At 39.6% G+C, this 21,707-nt stretch overlaps 1 protein-coding gene across 4 annotated transcripts in view; it reads left to right on the forward strand.

Moving 5' to 3' along the window:
• Window positions 1-21,707, forward strand: part of LOC133606006 (voltage-dependent calcium channel subunit alpha-2/delta-1-like) — a 115,763-nt gene that overhangs the window by 34,448 nt on the left and 59,608 nt on the right. For all 4 annotated transcript variants that reach the window (XM_072913290.1, XM_072913291.1, XM_072913289.1 and 1 more), the window contains 4 exons: window positions 3,783-3,899; window positions 7,698-7,757; window positions 8,442-8,477; window positions 14,988-15,111. In XM_072913290.1, the coding sequence (XP_072769391.1) occupies window positions 3,783-3,899; window positions 7,698-7,757; window positions 8,442-8,477; window positions 14,988-15,111 (337 nt within the window). The remainder of the gene's footprint in view (window positions 1-3,782; window positions 3,900-7,697; window positions 7,758-8,441; window positions 8,478-14,987; window positions 15,112-21,707) is intronic.

The raw sequence follows: 21,707 nt of genomic DNA on the forward strand, positions 1-21,707 counted from the left end.
TAGCTGACAAATCACTGTATAATCTAATATAATCTAACCCTGCCAGCCCAATGTTAGCATGCTAACATTAGCTTGCTCGTATGCTAACTTTTTTAGCTGGTTTTGCAACCCTTTTACCCCAGAGTATATAACTTGGTATGTGACACTTGTTTACTGTTAGCATGCAATTGTTAGCATGCTAGCAAGCTAACATTAGCATGTTGAGTTTTTCAGCTAATTTTACACTCTTTTTCTCTACTTCCGCAGCCATACACCTTAGTCATATAACTAACTGTTAGCATGCCAACGTTAGCGCACATGGTACGTGTTAGCATTTTAATGTTAGAATGCTAATGTTTTAGGCTAGCTCTGTAGCTCCTTTTGTACGGTTATACTTAAAACTCACGGATTCGGTTGCTGGGCACCCTCTTAAAAGTATGCTGGCTTCCAGCGACCCCTGGCCAGAGGTCCAGGGCACAGATCAGGCCTATGAAAATTTCTGAGGGAATTTTCTTTTTAATTATTGTTACTCTGTACTTTAGCAAAAGAGTAATTAAATTACTAATGGAATTACTCTTTAATAAATGTACTTAATTACTGGGGAAAGTAATTGATACGATACTTTAAAAAACTTTAAATATCTGGCATTTGAGAGATGTTTGATATGACCGCATAGTTTGCAGAATCTGTGCTTTTAAAAGGCGGGGCCTGTTGCCTAGTGACGTGTGATGTCATCAAGGGTTTCAACGGATCTGTTAGTTAGCTTTAGCAGTTAGCAGCGCACTTTGTCGGCTCTGACGCCAGCTCTGTTTAATCTTTTCACCGGATTGTGTTACCTCTGCTTAATAAAGAGATTGAATGTTCTTCGATGGCTTCTTCGATCTTCTTGTCAATAATTGGTGTGTTGTTTGGATGGCAAATTTGTCACGTCAATCATTGATTTGTTGTTCAATATTCCCATTGTGTACGTATGCGTATGTTGTTGTCTGCTGTGTCACAGTGTGATTGTGCCTCTACCTGTTTGATATCAAGTTCATTTTATTGTGGCTTTCACTAGTAAAAAGATATTGCCTGTATTGAACTTGTTGCACTTTTGACGCTGTCTTGTGTTGACATATAACCACATCAAAAGTAGCCTGCCACGTTACATCAAGCTATCGCTGACGGCGTTGTAACGGTCCTAAAAGTAATTCATTTGATTACTCGTTACTAGTAAAAGTTCTAGTTCAGTGGTTCTTAACCTGGGTTCGATCGAACCCTAGAGGTTCGGTGAGTCGGCCTCATGGGTTTGGCAGAGCCTCCGTCGCAGAGGTCAAGACACACCCAACTCATCGTGTAAATAAAAACTTCTCCCTGTCGGCGTATTATGGATACCCCCCTAACAATGTTCCCTCTAATTTTCCATATGTGTGAGCAAACGCAAAAACTCCTTGAGCATTCAGTTGAGCACATGTGAGCGACGTCAGACGTGCACATGCACTGTGGTCAAACCTGCAGCACACCTGTCCCAAACCTGACTAAATAACAAGTTCAATGTTTTATTATTCTAATCAAATGACAGCAGTCATTTCCATGATATTATTTTGTAATATAAGTGTTTTAGCCCACTTACAATGACTATAACCTATTGTTTTTCATGAGCTGTGTACTAGTATTATATGTCTGGGTGGGGGGGTCCTGTTTGGAAATAATGTGAACCCCTTTCAGATATCGCATTTAGTTCCCACTAAAACATTCATATGTTGCACAATGAGATGTAAACATGGGATCATGTGTACTTTCCTGTAACTTTCTGTTCGTAAAATATACCTTTATTATTATTTCTTTAATATAATCACATAATTTTATGATTACGGTGCGCGTTCGGTGAATGCGCATATGAAACTGGTGGGGTTCAGTACCTCCAACAAGGTTAAGAACCACTGTTCTAGTTATAAGTTCTCAGTTCCTACAGTGAACACTAACATTTGTAGTTAGCAGTTCTCACGATGAATGCTACCATTGATAGTTAGCCGTTTTCATGGTCAGCGATAATATTTCTAGTTAGTAGGCCTAATGCTAAACAGTAACCTATTTAGTAAGTAGTTCTGACAGTGAATGCTATAATTTCCAGTTAGCAGTTTTAATGGTAAGCACTAAAGTTTTGACAAAGGTAGTTGGCGGTTCTCTCGAAGAATGCTACCAGTTCTAGTCAACAGATTTTCATAGTAAATGGTAACATTTCTAGTTAGTGGTTCTCATGGTAAATGGTACTATTTCTAGTTGGTACACTAACAGTAACATATCCATTAAGTAGTTCTGACAGGGAATCCTATCATTTCAAGTTAGCAGTTTTCATGGTAAATACTAAGCACTGACATTTCTAGTTAGTGGTTTTCATTCTGAATGCTACCATTTTTAGTCAGAAGTTTTTATGGTGAACGCTAACATTTCTAGTTAGCGGTCCTTAATGGTGAATCACAGTATATCTCAATTTTCTTTGCTGGAGTATTGAAATGAGGCAAGAAAGTAATAGAATGGAATTTATTGTCATAGCTGAAGTACTTTTTTTCTTTCTTTTTTTAAAGTGAACAAAGGGTAGCCAAAACTGCACTTAAGCACCAAAAATGCAATGAGATTTGAAGTTAAATGTAAGTGTTTTCTGCTAAATCTGGATGAAATTCTGTTGATATTTAGGTTAACGTTTTTAGCAGGTTTTACTGTCAAAAACTATGAACAAACATATTTAAGACCCAAGACATTATTTAGAAGGTTGGTAATACAACACAACACAAGTGCCTGGCGCACATTCCTGAAGGTCGTTTGCAGCCCTAAAAAAACATCATAGCGTCTTTTTATTACAGCTACTAATTTTAAAATGTTGAGAATGTTGCTAAAAACTGCACTAAATTGTCGTAAAAAAAACCAAACACACCTCAGTGAGTCCTGCCAGAGCAGAGACATGTACTAGTATATTCCAGGAATATCAATAGAGCTGCCCTTTAATATTTCTCATGTACTAAAGCAATGCTCTGAGGAGAACCAATATAATGTTCACTTGAATGTTGGACATTGAAGAAAAAGACCTCCAGGCTGCAGAATAATTGGCTGTTTGGCATTTGTTATTCCACATATTGCACAGTACATGTCTTTTTCTTTTGTTATTATCATTATTATTATTACGTAAGATGACATGATTCTTTGATCGCTTGACTCCATCAAACATCAAATAGAAGCTTTCCGAGGTTTACTGGCTGCAGGCTACTTTTGTCGCTCTTTACTTGCACATTTCAATTCAGATTTCCTTTAAATTTGCATTTGTTTTTTACTCAACACATGTATCACCTCTCCATGAAGTTTTGTAAAAATGTATGGATTTTTTGCGCAATCCTGCTAACAAAGCCACCGCATATAGATGAAAACATCTCTTGCCATAATTCGTTTTTGGCAGAGATCCATCCATCCATCCATCCATTTTCTACCGCTTATTCCCTTTGGGGTCGCGGGGGGCGCTGGAGCCTATCTCAGCTACAATCGGGCGGAAGGCGGGGTACACCCTGGACAAGTCGCCACCTCATCGCAGGGCCAACACAGATAGACAGACAACATTCACACTCACATCCACACACTAGGGCCAATTTAGTGTTGCCATATAATTATATAATTCAAATAATGCTAACCGTTACTTCAAATTCACATTAAAATTAAGTAGTGGTAATTCCGCTACCATAGCAAGCTAACAAACAAACATAAAAAAACGTAATTCTTTGGCAGCTTCGTTATCGGTTTCTCCTGACCTTTGGCTTTTGTGCTTTCCTCTTCAGATCTATCAGGACCACCAAACACACTTCAGCGTGGAGTCCAACGACGCCCGGCAGCTGGTGGCCACAGCTGCCGGGAACATTGAGAAGTTGCTGCAAAACCGCGCCAAGGCCCTGAAGGTGAGTGCCCGGACTTGACTTGACTTGTCCGGACATTAAGTTAAAACCCGTTAGCCTGTTTCTATGATTACCTTGTGACTTGTATACCCATCTACCGAGCCAAGTATTTTCATTTTTCGTTAGCGGTTCTTATGGTGAACACTAACATTTCTAGTTGGCAGTTTCTCCTGAGTTAGGGTGATGAGCATGGTCATCCAAGAGGAACTCGGAGTTGATCCGCTGCTCCTTCACATTGAGAGAAGTCAGTCAAGGTGGCAAATGAGGTTTCCAGGCATATCCAGCCTAAAGGAGGTACCAGGGTAGACCTAGGACACATTGGAGGAATGATGCCTAGCAGCTGGCCTAGGAACGCATCGGCGTCTCCTCGGTGAAGCTGGAAAACGTGGTTTGAGACCAGGCAGGAAGTCTGGGCTTACCGACTTAGACTTACCCGAACCCCAGATAAGTGGAAGAAAATGGATAGATGGAGTTCTCATGGTGATTGCTAACATTTATCCTCCGTACTTCTAAGAGTAAATACTAACTATCTCATTAGCAGTTCTTGTAGTGAATTCTAACTAATATCGTTAGCAGTTCTCGTGGTGAACGCTAACATTTCTCGTTAGTAGTTATAGTGATTGCTAACTAATTTAGTTAGCAGTTATCGTTTTGAACGTCAACATTTGTAGTAAGCAGTTATCATTGTAAACCACTCTTAATTCTAGTTAGCAGCACACACAATTATCAAACTTACAGCTTCCATGTCTCCACAGAGCCTGTTCTTATTTTTTGTTTACAAATTTGTCCTTTGTAAACCTAAACCTATGAAGAACCTATGAAGCCTTCAAATGCCTTGCTAGCTATCGCATTCCTGTTACCTTATTTAAAAAAAAATCATGGACAAACACTTTGACACCATTGGGCCATTTAGTTCCATCCCCTTGACCTGAGCATCTCTGCGGACGTGGACACAGATATCGAGGCCACCTATTGACTCCTGTGACATTGTCCTCATTCATTATTAAACGTCTCCTCTTATCCAGAACACTTTGATGGTGCTGTGGTTAACACCCCCCAGTGGAGTATGGCTAGTTGCTAAGGGGAGGGTTCTTCCAAGCACATCGGGACATTTCCAAAGAACATGGCCACTTTCCAGGAGTGCCCAGACAGAGCAACTCGACCCCACCCAGACAAAGGAGATCAGACAGCTGAAGATCGGGCTCTTTGAGTGACAATCAGGGTTATTTTAAGGTCTGGCATTGCATTAGCAAGCTGGTACACGACCCCAAAAAAGGCTTCGGCCTCTCCTGTTGCTTCTATTGCTGGAACGCCTCTTCATCTCTGGGTTACCATGACGCCCCGGTCGCCTAGCAACAACTTAAACAGACTTCGTCCCTCTCGTCTTGGCTGTTAAAGTTTCCGCGCCACACTTTCATGTTCATTAGGATGTCACTCGACTAACAACCCTCGAAGCGTTTTAAGCGTTGTGTAGTGGCGCGTAATTACAGAGGATCACTGAGCTCTCTCTTGCAAGGCTGTGTTATTAAACTGAAACTGTGAGTCATTAGACGCCGCCGTTGACGCCTTAATCACAGGCTGCGCTCACACATGAGGGCTGCATGTTAGCATGCTAGTGTGTTGTACATGAGCACTACTGTTGTGTATATTGGTATCAATGGTGAATACTAGTGATGGTTACTGTGTGAGTAAGTGTACTCGAATCCCAAGATCCCACAACAGAAGCGATGCAGGGAACATGTTGCCAGTCATCAACAGCAGATGCTCGTGTTTTGGTCCCCTGACAACATCGCTCAGCAGGTGGTAGCTGTTTGGAAGTAGAGAGAGTAGATGGGGTGTCTGTTTACATGTATGGCAACCTTGGGAGAGTTTTAAACAAGGTGACAGATCTTAAAGTCACACCAAAGCGTGATCTGTGCTTCAAGAGACTGTTTTGATGGTGTTTTTTTTTTTTTAGGTCTATCAGGACATTGAATAAACATTTTGTTACATAGAATATTAAACATGTTATTATTTTTGTTACATGTTTTATCCTATTGAAATATTGCAAGCATTTTACATTTCACTTTTGGTTAGTTATTAAATAATGTATTTATAAGTATTTTGGATTAAATATGTATTTACTTATCAACTTCAATATAATATCATTATATGTAATACATCAAGATAGTTTAGCTATCAAACTAAAACATTTTTGGGATTTATTTATTTATTTTTTTGTTTAATTAAATGCATTTTAAAATAAATATTTGGTTTGAATTATTTATTTAATATGTTATTAAATTGAATTCAATATGTATGTATTAGGTTGAAGGTCATATTTCAATGCAATTAATCAATATACTATTATCTTGACTACATTACTAGTTTAGCTATTAAAGTTTTTTTTTATTCAATTTGTTATTCTATTGAAATGTAGGACGCATTTAAAAACTGGTTGAATACGGAAGTTAAAATTAAATATTAAATATTTTATTAATTTTTTGAAATATATAGTATTAAATATGTATTAAGTTTAATGTAATATATTTATCATATCTCATCTTGAATACAATGCTAGTTTTATTCTATTCGACCATCATATATTTGTAAAATATTTGTTAAGTATTTTTTTAAAGTGTATTAAAGGGTTATTACTTTTCTACTACAGTTGTTTGACTAAGGGTGACTTTTAGGAATTTAAAAATAGTTTTAAGCTAAAAAAATGGGTTTTATTTTAATAGAATAGTATACATATATATAAATAAATAAGTCAATGCAAATGTTTAGTGTATTTCTAAGATTTTACTTACAACTTTTTTTATAGTTTTTATATTAATACTAGTTATCGATATCAAATACACAATCAACGTATTATATTCTATAATAAAATATTTATGTTCATAATATTGAACTGTTTATTAAATATTGTATTCAAATGTATGGACATAGTTTATTAAACATATATATTAATTGAGAATTGTAACAAAGTAATAAGTTTTCCAGGATGCAACCCTCCTGTTTTTGAGAAGAGGCTTCAGGCATGTTTAAGTGGTCCAAGGTTGACACATAAGTACATTATACTGTAATCTGTGATAGCGTCCATGTTTTCTTCTTTCCTCTCCTGTCTTAGTGATGCTTGTCTTTGGAAAAGTCTCATAGTATTTTAGCACAATCAAAGCATCGGGCTGAGCTGAGCCAAGAGGCACAAGTTGTTGACTTGACGGGATGGGACGTGTGCGGCGATGAGACCCGGGCGGGTGACCGACTTAACGCAGATGAATTATGCAACTTTTACAAAGGAGGATACTCTCCGTTGTGCACCATGTCTTTGTCATCACCAGTGGAATAATTCTCCATTTTGTTGTTATAAGTGGCCTAATGAGTGAGGAAAGAAACGAAAAGCGCTGCAGGGTTTCGTGTTTGAGGTCCGCCGACTCACTCTGGGATCTTTGACCATGTCTTTTTTTCATTTCACACTACGACTGATTGAATAATTCATTGTCTCCCCTTTATTTTTGTTAATTTTTTGCCTATTTTTAAACATTATTCCTCCTCCTTAAGATCCACAAGTCCTGTGTGGCGTTTAAGTCACCAGGAAGGGAGTGGGATTTGACAGCACTCAGGGGAAATTAACAGTACGGTGCCTTTGTGGACCAGGTACAGATTAAACGCCAGGCCTATTATAAACCCATTAACCAAGTCATTAGGACTTGCTATTGGAGAGGGTACAATATGTCTAATTTTAGCACACCGAAAGTCCTAATTTACAGTTTACGATGTATACAGTATATTCATAGTAACTCATTTGTTTTATCATAGAGGCTGGCAACAGATGCGGAACTCTTCCAAATGGAGCACGAATGGCAGGACAACAGTGAGGTGAGAAGCTAAGATCACTTCAATGTATTAGTGCTCAGAAAGGCTCATCATGATGCATTTTCCATTAAAAGTTAATTACCCAGCTTCCATCTTGGATTGTCTGAGGAAGGATATTATTGGCTGCGTGTCATTTATCCGCTCTAATGTGATATCTATTCTTTACTCCCCTCAGGGGCTAGGCTGAAGTGTGTAATTCATATTTTGTCTTGTTTGTCTCAAGATAGGGCAGCACGGTGGAAGAGGGGTTAGTGCATCTGCCTCACAATACGAAGGTCCTGAGTAGTCTTGGGTTCAATCCCGGGCTCGGGATCTTTCTGTGTGGAGTTTGCATGTCCTCCCCGTGACTGCGTGGGTTCCCTCCGGGTACTCCGGCTTCCTCCCACTTCCAAAGACATGCACCTGGGGATAGGTTGATTGGCAACACTAAATTGGCCCTAGTGTGTGAATGTGAGTGTGAATGTTGTCTGTCTATCTGTGTTGGCCCTGCGATGAGGTGGCGACTTGTCCAGGGTGTATCCCGCCTTCCGCCCGATTGTAGCTGAGATAGGCTCCAGCGCCCCCCGCGACCCCAAAAGGGAATAAGCGGTAGAAAATGGATGGATGGATGGATGTCTCAAGATAAAAAAATAAAAAAAGCAGTAAAAGCGTTTAAAGACTGTGTCATCAATGTCTTTTTCTTTGCAGGCTGATAAAATGGCATACTACAATGCCAAAGATGATGTAAGTATGCATGTTTATCGTTTTTTCACTATGATTGTATGCCTTGTTTGGTGTTATGATTATTTGTACACATGAAACACATTCCTGGGGGTGTTGACTCTATGCACAAGGGGGCACTGTATGTTTACTGCACAGACCAATCAGAAGTCTGAAGAAGGAAATTTACTGGAAAACTTGCCATAATTTAGTAAAATTGGCATATAAAGACAAGCTACAAACTAAATTAGTTTTTTTTTGTTTTTAGCTCCTAACAACCCAGTGTTAGTTCTAAAGCTGCTGCTAACATTTAGCTTCAAATATCTGTCCATTTCCCTTAATGTTAGCATTTAACTTAAACCATGTACAAACCCCGTTTCCATATGAGTAGGGAAATTGTGTTAGATGTAAATATAAACGGAATGCAATGATTTGCAAATCGTTTTCAACCCATATTCAGTTGAATGCACCACAAAGACAAGATATTTGATGTTCAAACTCATAAACTTTATTTTTTAGCAAAAAATAATTAACTTAGAATTTCATGGCTGCAACATGTGCCAAAGTAGTTGGGAAAGGGCATGTTCACCACTGTGTTACATGGCCTTTCCTTTTAACAACATTCAGTAAATGTTTGGGAACTGAGGAGACATATTTTTGAAGCTTCTCAGGTGGAATTCTTTCCCATTCTTGCTTGATGTACAGCTTAAGTTGTTCAACAGTCCGGGGGTCTCCGTTGTGGTATTTTAGGCTTCATAATGCGTCACACATTTTCAATGGGAGACAGGTCTGGACTACAGGCAGGCCAGTCTAGTACCCACACTCTTTTACTATGAAGCCACGTTGATGTAACACGTGGCTTGGCATTCTTGTTGAAATAAGCAGGGGCGTCCATGGTAACGTTGCTTGCATGGCAACATATGTTGCTCCAAAACCTGTATGTACCTTTCAGCATTAATGGCGCCTTCACAGATGTGTAAGTTACCCATGTCTTGGGCACTAATACACCCTCATACCATCACAGATGCTGGCTTTTCAATTTTGCGCCTATAACAATCTGGATGGTTCTTTTCCTCTTTGGTCCGGAGAACACGACATCCACAGTTTCCAAAAACAATTTGAAATGTGGACTCGTCAGACCACAGAACACTTTTCCATTTTGTATCAGTCCATCTTAGATGAGCTCAGGCCCAGCGAAGCCGACAGCGTTTCTGGGTGTTGTTGATAAACGGTTTTCGCCTTGCATAGGAGAGTTTTAACTTGCACTTACAGATGTAGCGACCAACTGTAGTTACTGACAGTGGGTTTCTGAAGTGTTCCTGAGCCCATGTGGTGATATCCTTTACACACTGATGTCGCTTGTTGATGCAGTACAGCCTGAGGCATCGAAGGTCACGGGCTTAGCTGCTTGCGTGCAGTGATTTCTCCAGATTCTCTGAACCCTTTGATGATATTACGGACCGTATATGGTGAAATCCCTAAATTCCTTGCAATAGCTGGTTGACAAAGTTTTTTCTTAAACTGTTAAACAATTTGCTCACGCATTTGTTGACAAAGTGGTGACCCTCGCCCCATCCTTGTTTGTGAATGACTGAGCATTTCATGGAATCTACTTTTATACTCAATCATGGCACCCACCTGCTCCCAATTTGCCTGTTCACCTGTGGAATGTTCCAAATAAGTGTTGGTTAAGCATTCCTCAACTTTATCAGTATTTATTGCCACCTTTCCCAACTTCTTTGTCACGTGTTGCTGGCATCAAATTCTAAAGTTAATGATTATTTGCAAAAAAAAAAAAAAATGTTTATCAGTTTGAACATCAAATATGTTGTCTTTGTAGCATATTCAACTGAATATGGGTTGAAAATGATTCGGAAATCATTGTATTCCGTTTATATTTACATCTAACACCATTTCCCAACTCATATGGAAACGGGGTTTGTACATATATGTACAGTATATACATAACCCACAACCAGTGAAGTTGGCACGTTGTGTAAATCGTAAATAAAAACAGAATACAATGATTTGCAAATCCCTTTCATTTTATAATCAATTGAATAGACTGCAAAGATATTTAATGTTCGAACTGAGAAACACATTTTTTTTCTGCAAATAATCATTAACTTTGAATTTAAAGACAGCAACACATTGCAAAAAAGTTGGCACAGGGGCATGTTTACCACTGTGTTACATGGCCTTTCCTTTTAACAACACTCAGTAAACATTTCGGAACCGAGGAGACCAATTATTTCCCATTCTTGCTTGATGTACAGCTTAAGTTGTTCAACAGTCCAGGGTCTCTGTTGTGGTATTGTAGGCTTTATATTGCGCCACACATTTTCAATGGGAGACAGGTCTGGACTAAAGGCAGGCCAGTCTAGTACCCGCACTCTTACTATGAAGCCACGCTGTTGTAACACATGGCTTGGCATTGTCTTGCTGAAATAAGCAGGGGCGTCCATGATAACGTTGCTTGGATGGCAACATATATTGCTCCAAAACCTGTACTTACCATTCAGCATTAATGGCACCTTCACAGATGTGTAAGTTACTCATGCCTTGGGCACTAATACACCCCCTACCACCACAGATGCTGTCTTTTGAACTTTGCGCCTATAACAATCCGGATGGTTATTTTACTCTTTGTTCCGGAGGACACAACATCCACAGTTTCCAAAAACAATTTGAAATGTAGACTCGTCAGATCACAGAACACTTTCATTTTGCATCAGTCCATTTTAGAGGAGTTCGGGCCCAGCGAAGCCGGCAGCTTTTGGGTGTTGTTGATAAATGGCTTTCGCTATACATAGTAGAGTTTTCACTTGCACTTACAAATGTAGCGACAAACTGTAGTTACTGACAGTGGTTTTCTGGTGTGTACCTGAGCCCATGTGGTTACATCCTTTACACACTGATGTGGGATTTTGATGCAGTACCGCCTGAGGGATCCAAGGTCCGTAATATCATCGCTTACGTGCAGGGATTTTTCCAGATTATCTGAACCTTTTGATTATATTACAAACCATAGATGGTGAAATCGCTAAAATCCTTGCAATAGCTCGTTGAGAGATGTTGTTCTTAAACTGTTCGACAATTTGCTCACGCATTTGTTCACAAAGTGGTACCATCCTTGTTTGTGAATGACTTAGCGTTTCATGGAAGCTGCTTTTATACCCAATCATAGCACCCACATGTTCCCAATTAGCCTGTTCACCTGTGGGATGTTCCAAGTGTTTGATGAGCATTCCTCAACGTTCTCAGTCTTTTTTGCCACTTGTGCCAGCTTTTTTGAAACATGTTGCAGGCATCAAATTCCAAATGAGCTAATATTTGCAAAAAATAACAAAGTTTTCCAGTTCGAACATTAAGTATCTTGTCTTTGCAGTCTATTCAATTGAATATCGGTTGAAAAGAATTAGCAAATCATTGTATTCAGTTTTTATTTACAATTTACACAATGTGCCAACTTCATTGGTTTTGGGTTTTGTTTATACTGTAAATAAAAACACAATCCTAGGCTATCAAGTGCATGCCAAAGGATCAGGCGGTGCTCTAACACTTACCTGTAGGGCTATATCAGCCAAGCAGAAGTCTAAAGAACCATTTGTTGGAAAAGACACCATAAGTAATTGAAATTTTAATATAATATGTATGAATTTATTAGTGGCGAAGTTGGTAGAGTGGCCGTGCCAGCAATTGGAGGGTTGCTGGTTACTGGGGTTCAATCCCCACCTTCTACCATCCTAGTCACGTCCGTTGTTTTCCTTGGGCAACACCCTTGCTCCTGATGGCTGCTGGTTAGCGCCTTGCATGGCAGCTCCGCCATCAGTGTGTGAATGTGTGTGTGAATGGGTGAATGTGGAAATAGTGTCAAAGCGCTTTGAGTACCTTGAAGGTAGAAAAGCGCTATACAAGTATAACCCATTTATCATTTATTTATTACACTCTCATCTTGACTACAATGCTAGTTTAGCTATTAAAATGTTGTTTTTTTAATTTGGTATTCTATCAAAATAGGATGCATTTAAATTAAATGTGGTTGAATAAGGAAGTTAAAATTAGTTATTAATTATTTTATTTATTTTCATAAATATATAGTATAAATCTTAGGGATGTGAATCTTTGGGCTCCGCACGATTTGATTCGATTATCCGGGGTAGCAATTCTGAATAAATTCTCGATTCAAAATCAATACTTTTTCATATCATTGGGTGCCAGTTCTATGAATAACTACATACCTCCATAAACTAGGTAAACAGCTCTTATACATTTCTATAAGATTGTGGATTGGTGTCCAATGTTCACTACAGACATCATTCAAATCCACTATTCATGGAGTTAAAGCAACTTAAATTGCACGATGTGATCAACTTTAAAACTGCTCAAATTATGGTTAGGGCATCCCAAAACTCTCTACCATCCAATATACAGAACCTATTCCAGGATAGAGATGCTCACCATAGTTACAGTCTAAGAGGAAACAACAAATTATATTTGCCTAAATGTAGAACAACTTTTAAAATCATTGTGCATTTCAGTGCGTGGAGTCACTTTGTGGAACAACTCAGGGGACGAGTTAAAAACGTGTTCTAACATGATTCAATTTAAAACACTGTTTAAAAAAGAAGTACTGAAGAAGTATGGGGAGGAAAGAGAGTGATGCCCTCAGCACAGAGCGATGGGAGAGAGGTGTATGGTCAGAGAGTGTTTGGGCCTGTGTGTGTGTGTGTGTGTGTGTGTGTGTGTGTGTGTGTGTGTGTGTGTGTGTGTGTGTGTGTGTGTGTGTGTGTGTGTGTGTGTGTGTGTGTTTTGTCTCGTCTTGTCTTGTCTCATACTGACAGTGGTACTATTGTATTGTTAGTGTACAGGAGTTTTTCTTGTTTTTGTTTGTATAGTATTGTTCTTGTATTATATTGTTTATGTTAAATGTGGAATGAGTGAGAGGGGTTGGGATATTATAAGCATCTGTTTCATCCAACCCCTTTTCAAGCCTTGCATAAATGTCTCTGCCAAAATGTAAAAAAAAAAGGGTGTTGTTGTACTGTGCAGGTTTGAAATAAATACTTCAATTCAATTCAATTCAATAATACCTCAAATAAAACTGGTTTTGTTTAACAAAATTCCACCCAAATTTTACTAAAGTCAAATACAAATTAGGCAACAAAAGAAGCATCCAACACTAATCTTTTCTAAAGTCAATCTGTAAAGCAGATATGGGCATCTACGTCAACAATATAATTTGTCTAAGAGGCTGGGAAGATAAAAATTTAACTAAATAACTTAAATTTTTTTAATCTTTTTTTTTTTAACCAATGAAGAATACGATTAAGAATACAAGTTACAAATAAGAATCAATCAATCAATCAATCAATGTTTATTTATATAGCCCTAAATCACAAGTGTCTCAAAGGGCTGCACAAGCCACAACGACATCCTCGGTACAGAGCCTACATAAGGGCAAGGAAAAACTCACCCCAGTGGGACGTCGATGTGAATGACTATGAGAAACCTTGGAGAGGACCGCATATGTGGGTAACCCCCCCCCCCCCCCCCCCCCCCCCCCTCTAGGGGAGACCGAATGCAATGGATGTCGAGTGGGTCTGACATAATATTGTGAGAGTCCAGTCCATAGTGGATCCAACAAAATAGTAAGAGTCCAGTCCATAGTGGGGTCAGCAGGACACCATCCCGAGCGGAGACGAGTCAGCAGCGCAGAGATGTTCCCAACCGATGCACAGGCGAGCGGTCCACCCCGGGTCCCAGCACTTCATCCATGGCCACCGGACCTGTGCCCCCCCCCCCTCCACAAGGGAGAGGGGAGCAGAGGAGAAAAGATAAGAAACGGCAGATCAACTGGTCTAAAAAGGGGGTCTATTTAAAGGCTAGAGTATACAAATGAGTTTTAAGATGGGACTTAAATGCTTCTACTGAGGTCGCATCTCTAACTGTTACCGGGAGGGCATTCCATAGTACTGGAGCCCGAATAGAAAACGCTCTGTAGCCCGCAGACTTTTTTTGGGCTCTGGGAATCACTAATAAGCCGGAGTTCTTTGAACGCAGATTTCTTGCCGGGACATATGGTAAGAATCTATCTAAAAAATTTTAACACCCCTATTAAATATGTATTTATTTTTAACTCCCAACAACCGTTCGTTCTAAATCTGCTGTTAGCATTTGGCTTCAAATATCTATGTTCATGTTCACCATTAATGTTAGAATTTAGCTGAAATCATCTTTATAAGATATGGTATGTTAAATAAAAAAAATAAAAAAATAAAAATAACCTTCCTATGGTGTTAAGTGTATGCCAAAGCAGCAGGTGGTGCTCTACCACTTACCTGTAGGACAATATTAGCCAACCTGAGTCTGAAGAAAGCTTTCCCAGAAAAGACACTATAATGAATTCATATTGTAACAAACTGAAGTAAATTAGCGTTATTTTAGCTATCAAAAGTAATTTCCAGTAAAATTATCTAACAAGAGTGTCAATACATGTGTGAACATGTTTACTAACTCACCTTCTTTGTGCAGCTCAACCAGACGGAGAAGAAGAACCGCTATGTCCCTGAGGACTTCCACGTAGATCCGGACTTCAAGCGCCTGGTGTCGTACAACACCACGGCCGTCCACATCCCCACCGACATATACGAAGGCTGTGAGTGTCGTTAGCTATCACAGTTATCTGTATTAAGCTGCAGATAGCCTCCAGTTAGCACCTCCTTGTACACATCCGGTCTATATACAGACCTCGTTGACCCCACTGACCGCCTGTCAATGACTTTAAATAACACAACTGAAGTCCATCTATCTGGTAATTGCTCCTCAGTAAAAGCTAGCTCGGCACGTTCTCTTTTTACGGCAACGGAGACAGTTAAGTGTCGTTGTTTGATTCATTTGCTTGACTCTTGATCTCTTTTCTATATTTAACCTCATTCCTTTTCCCCCTTTAATTGTCTCCCTTCTATTAGTCCTGCACTTTGCCTCACGACGTTTCGTTTGAATGCAGTAGGAAATTGTATGCAATGTTCAAAACTAGGGATGTCCGATAATGGCTTTTTGCCGATATTCCGATATTGTCCAACTCTTTAATTACCGATACCGATATCAACCGATACCGATATATACAGTCGTGGAATTAACACATTATTATGCCTAATTTGGACAACCAGGTATGGTGAAGATAAGGTCCTTTTAAAAATAAATAAAATAAAATAAGATAAATACATTAAAAACATTTTCTTGAATAAAAAAGAAAGTAAAACAATATAAAAACAGTTCCATAGAAACTAGTAATTAATGAAAATGAGTAAAATTAACTGTTCAAGGTTAGTACTTTTAGTGGACCAGCAGCACGCACAATCATGTGTGCTTACGGACTGTATCCCTTGCAGACTGTATTGATATATATTGATATATAATGTAGGGAAGAGTGGATCGTGAGATCGACAGGCGGATCGGTGCGGCATCTTCAGTAATGCGGACGCTGTATCGATCCGTTGTGGTGAAGAAGGAGATGAGCCGGAAGGCAAAGCTCTCGATTTACCGGTCGATCTACGTTCCCATCCTCACCTATGGTCATGAGCTTTGGGTCATGACCGAAAGGACAAGATCACGGGTACAAGCGGCCGAAATGAGTTTCCTCCGCCGAGTGGCGGGGCTCTCCCTTAGAGATAGGGTGAGAAGCTCTGTCATTCGGGGGGAGCTCAAAGTAAAGCCGCTGCTCCTCCACATCGAGAGGAGCCAGATGAGGTGGTTCGGGCATCTGGTCAGGATGCCACCCGAACGCCTCCCTAGGAAGGTGTTTCGGGCACGTCCGACCGGTAGGAGGCCACGGGGAAGACCCAGGACACGCTGGGAAGACTATCTCTCCCGGCTGGCCTGGGAACGCCTCGGGATCCCCCGGGAGGAGCTGGACGAAGTGGCTGGGGAGAGGGAAGTCTGGGCTTCCCTGCTTAAGCTGCTGCCCCCGCGACCCGACCTCGGATAAGCGGAAGAAGATGGATGGATGGATGGATAATGTAGGAACCAGAATATTAATAACAGAAAGAAACAACCCTTTGGTGTGATGGGGGAGGGAGTTTTTTGGGGTTGGTGCACTAATTGTAAGTGTATCTTGTGTTTTTTATGTTGATTTAATAAAAAATAAAAAATAAACTATACCGATAATAAAAAATAAAAAAACGATACCGATATTTTCCAATATTACATTTTAAAGCATTTATCGGCCGATACCTGCCGATATTATCGGACATCTCTATTCAAAACTATACACTAATGGCGTTGTGGCTATGTCAGTGTTACTGGGCCTGCAGCAGGAAACAAGACTTAGACTTCCTTTTTATTGTCATTCAAATTTGAACTTTACAGCACAGATAAGAACGAAATTTCGTTACATGAGCTCATGGTAGTGCAGGATAAAAAAGCAATAAGGTGCATATATAAATAAATATATATATATATATATAAATAATATATATATATATATATATATATATATATATAAAATAAGTAAATATATATAAATAAATAAATAAACAATTGTCTCAAACGAGTGAAATACAATAACATTGGTTTTCTTTCCGATCCGATACCAAGTGAAATTGAGGCTCAAATATGTCTAGTAAAATTGAAAATGTAGTGAATTTAAAGTGTTGCTGCTCCTGGGGAATCATCTTCAATCGATGTAAAATCACAGAGCGATACAAAATGATGCCATTATTCTGCGGTGTGATCTTATTTATTATTAACTCTGATTGTAGTGTCTCCAAAGAGCCTACAATAAAGGATACATGCACTTGCTGTTTTTCCAATACTAAGTCACTCATTTGAATTGCCAGTAAATTTTTTAAATTAAAAAAATAAAAAAGATTTACTATGGCTGTTTAATTGCTTTTGCCATGTATAATTTAATGACACCTAGATAATCAATTATTTTGGAAACACCTGAATAAATCTAGACTTTTTTTTGCTCATTTGCCTATGTGAGATTAGTGTAGTGTCATATACTGTATATTAGGGATTTAACAATATAAACATCTCATATCAAGGTTATTGTGACCAAAATATCATGGTTTTCATTATTATTGTGGTATTGTTGAATGTGTTTTAAAATGTACTTATACACACACAAACATCTTTTAAACAAGTGTTTGTTTTTTTAAACTGAAATAAATAGACACACAATATACTTTTTTGGCAGAGGAAACAATAAATATTGTTGTGGCTTTTTTTATATGTTTATATTTTTCCATTTCAATTTGTAAACGTTTCAGAATGCTTCTTGATGAATGCAAATTGGGTGGTCACTTTGTTTTACTTCGGTTTGTGTGATGTCACGCGAGCTCTCTTCCTGTTGAAGTCACAGTCTGTTTCAACGCAACACTGTGGAGCATATATTGATCACTTTGTGCAAAGACAGCCCAGCCTTTATGTTTGATGTGAATACTGTATCGTAGTAGTTAAGACAGTAATGTTTTTATACAAGTTTGGATTGGTGTATGACTTTTCTTAGCGTGGAATGACTTTAATGTCTCTTATTTTCATGGTAGCATTTAAGCGAGCTAGCCAGCTAACGCTAGTCAGTCCATCATTTTATCAGTGTGGTTATCAATCAGGGGTTTTTGATCATTTTAATTTAATACAGTAATAGTACAATGTATACGCATGTATGTATACTTATGTATGTATGTATGTATATACAAATGTGTGTGTGTGTGTGTGTATATATATAATATACAGTACATACATACAGTATAAATACGGTATGTCATTTTTAAGTAATATGTGAATGTCTTAGTAATGATTATTGCTTTTCGACATATGTCACACAGCCGCTTGACTGTTTGCAGAGCTGTAATAGCTTTGTTTACATTCCACCATAGTTTCAACAGACTGAATGACTGAGCAGAGCAGATCGTGCTGCTATGCTTGTGCGTTACAGTACTTATCTTGGCAGAAGAAAAAGTAGTTCCCACCAATCTCGTTTCATTTAGACAAGATCGCAATGATTTAGTCACTTAACACTGTTCTTGTTATTGATATCTCAAATGACTTAAGTATCAAAAGTATCGACATTTATATGTGAGAACTAATATTGGGGCATGAATATCTGATATTGGCGGTACTTCAGTAACGATCCGCACATCACTATTTCAAACAACCGTGTTTTACAAAAAAAATGCCATTTGATTCAGTTTAAATGTTACAACTGATTTTACCGTTTAAATTAACAACGTGACCTTGCTCATGTCTCACGTTTGCATCAAGCTAGTGAAAAGACTGAATGCGACCTAGCAACCCAGTGGTAGTTCTCTACTAATGTTAACATACGGCTTCAAACATGTCTATTTGTTTTCACTCATTAGTACTAGCATTTACTTCAAAGCACCTCTACTTTCAACGTTACTATCAGCATTGTCGTGAGGAACAAATGTTACCACTTAAAACACAGAGCACCCTAATTTTAACATTTAGCTTAAATAATCTTGCTTCCACCATCTCTATTTTTAATGGTAGCATTTAGCGTAGCCATCTTTAGTTTGAACATTTATACTGTACAGTATGTACAGGAGTATATATGTATGCATTTTTTTAATCACTCTTTTGCAGATTCAGTTTTAAGACAATGTATTCAAATAACCTATCACTGATCTGCATCTACTCAGAAGTATATATAAACAAAATGTTTGATGATTGAAAGTCCTTGTGCTATAAAGGATTACGGTACAGTCACAAACGGAGGAGGTGTTTGTTCTTAAAGGCATGAAAACTGCTTGATGTAATGTCTCCAACAACCACAGGGGGAAGGCCGTTCCATATTGTAATAGCAGAGTAGAGAAAGCTCCTGTCGAGGCATTTTGTGTTTGACTTTGGGATTTCCAAGGCATGGCTTGGTAGTACACTCCGGGTGATATGACTTGAGATGTGGGCCGGGGGTAGCAGTGCTTTAAGATCCGCAGGACAGCTGGGGGTGTGCATCTTATAAACGGCAGTTGTTGCTGCAACTGCTCGTGGATGACACAGCTTGCTATTGGCGAACTGCTTTAGGGCAAAGTCCTCATCCACGCCAATGATTTTAAGAGCCTTTTTTAAGATAATGTCGAGCTGCCCGAGTGTGGTCTGAGCGGCATTCATCCAGGCTAGGTAAGAGTGCTCCATAATGCTCCTGACCTGGCTCTTGTAGATGTTGGCTCTGCCTTTAGCGTCAAGCTTGTTGGACAGCTTACGTGGCGCCCAGAGATGTTGACCAGCACGCTTGCAGATGTTGGACAGGTGGCTGGTCCACGTTAGTTTGAAGTCGATACAAATATCCAGAACCTCTATCGCCTCACAAAGCCCGATTTTAGTGTCCACAAAGAAGAGATCCGGGCTGGATGGATTCCTCTTCCTGGACAGGATTATAGCCTTGCACTTGTTGGGCTCGAAAGTGACCTTCCAGGTGTCAGCCCATTTTCGAATGTTCTCCAGGTGTTTGTTTAGCGATGCAGCTAAGTCTAGTCCATTTAATGTTGTTGTAGGTGCGAAGATGGTGGAGTCGTCCGCATACAGGAATATGGAGTTCTCACATTGTTCCACATCATCATCTATGAAGATGGACAATAGTAATGGGCCGAGAACTGATCCCTGGAGTACAGATGCGTTGATGGGAAGTGAAAATGAAGATTGACCAGAAAGCACAACCTTGATGGTTCTTCCTTGAAGGTAGTTCTGTAGCCAGACATGCAGTCTTCCAATTACGCCCTTTGAGGTGAGCTTAGTACAAAGGCCATTGTGCCAAACCTGGTCGAATGCACCCTTAATGTCCAGTGCAACAGCATACACTTTGCCACCTTTGTCGAGGATTTTGTTCCATGTCTGACAACATTTTAAGGTCTGCTGTGCTGTGATTTGATTTGTTTATTGGAGACATGGTCATGGTGAAGGAGAGGTCACAACATGAAAATGGAGTATTGTTGGCGTTTTCTGGATGTTTTTTTAAAGGGTACAATGGGCGCTATGGCGGACTTTTGATTGTTTATTTATTTACGATTTTGAATGTATAAAAAGCCAACAATATGTGTTGTTGTCCCACATAAGGATTGTGAACGATAAACAGCACATCTCTTTCCAATTTTTGCGTACGTATTTCCAATATGACTGATCTGATTATATGGTCAGAAGCGTTACTGCAGTGACATGGAATCTACGGAAATTGCCAAAGTTATTCGGAGCGGAATATTCAAAATGGCCAACTGAATTTGTGGCATTTTGTGATGTTTAGACAGTGTTTTCACATACTTTGCGGGTTGTAAATACAATTGAATTTAATTGTACAATTAAGCATATAAAGTGAACTTGTTTTCCCACTCTACTGGTAGTTTAAACAAACAAAACACTTTTAACACGTGTTAGCTTAATGTTAGTAACATCTTGTTCTCTGCTTTGTCTCATTTAGCTCCAATCGTTTTGTGTTTTCTTTGCTAGTGTTAGCATTTAGCTGCCAGCATCATGGAGTTATCGCTGGGTGGTCTTCGGGTGTAGTTGGGTGCTCTTTTTCCTTCCATCCTGAGCAATCTCTCTGGGGAGATATTGATAGCACTCAGACGAGCCTGTGTTGCCATGGCAACAAGCGTGGCTGTCAAGACGTCCGCTAACTGGATTTACGAGGACTTTGTCTAGACCAGGCTGGCGTCCTTGTGGCTTTTTCTTCCCCCCCCCCTGTCCCGCACTTTTCTAGCTCTTCATCATGCTGCCGTCTTCCATCAATGCTAAGCCTATTAAAACACTTCACCCCCCTCTGACCCACCACCACCAATAACGTCCCTTCTTCGCCCACATTAGTTCTGCTGATTGGCTTCCATGTCCCTGTTCAGAGTGTGAACGTGTGCACTGATCCTGTCCTCCGTCCTCCATCCTCCCGCTTGTTAGGCCGACGGCCCTCCAGGCGGCCGATGCGAGATTCGTGTGATGGCCGCTCGCATGGACGCTGTGTGGCACCTGTCAGGACGAGATGCTCGCACACGGTGACGCGCCGCGATACTGCCACACCGCGCGTGTATGCGCTGCCTCCCCGCGGCCGACCTCACGGCGTAGAAATAGATTTTTTTCCCTCCATGTTTTTTTCTTGATCTGTGTCCTGATTCATTGGTGACTGCATTGCTGAGCACACTTTGAGGACGGACGTGTGAAGACACCTGACACCTATGGGAAGTCAGCTTCCACGCCTACGGGGAGACTTTGGAAGATTCTGGAGTGAATCTGTGGGAATTTCGT

This window comes from Nerophis lumbriciformis, linkage group LG05, assembly GCF_033978685.3.
Source record: "Nerophis lumbriciformis linkage group LG05, RoL_Nlum_v2.1, whole genome shotgun sequence".
Classification (NCBI taxonomy): Eukaryota; Metazoa; Chordata; class Actinopteri; order Syngnathiformes; family Syngnathidae; genus Nerophis; species Nerophis lumbriciformis.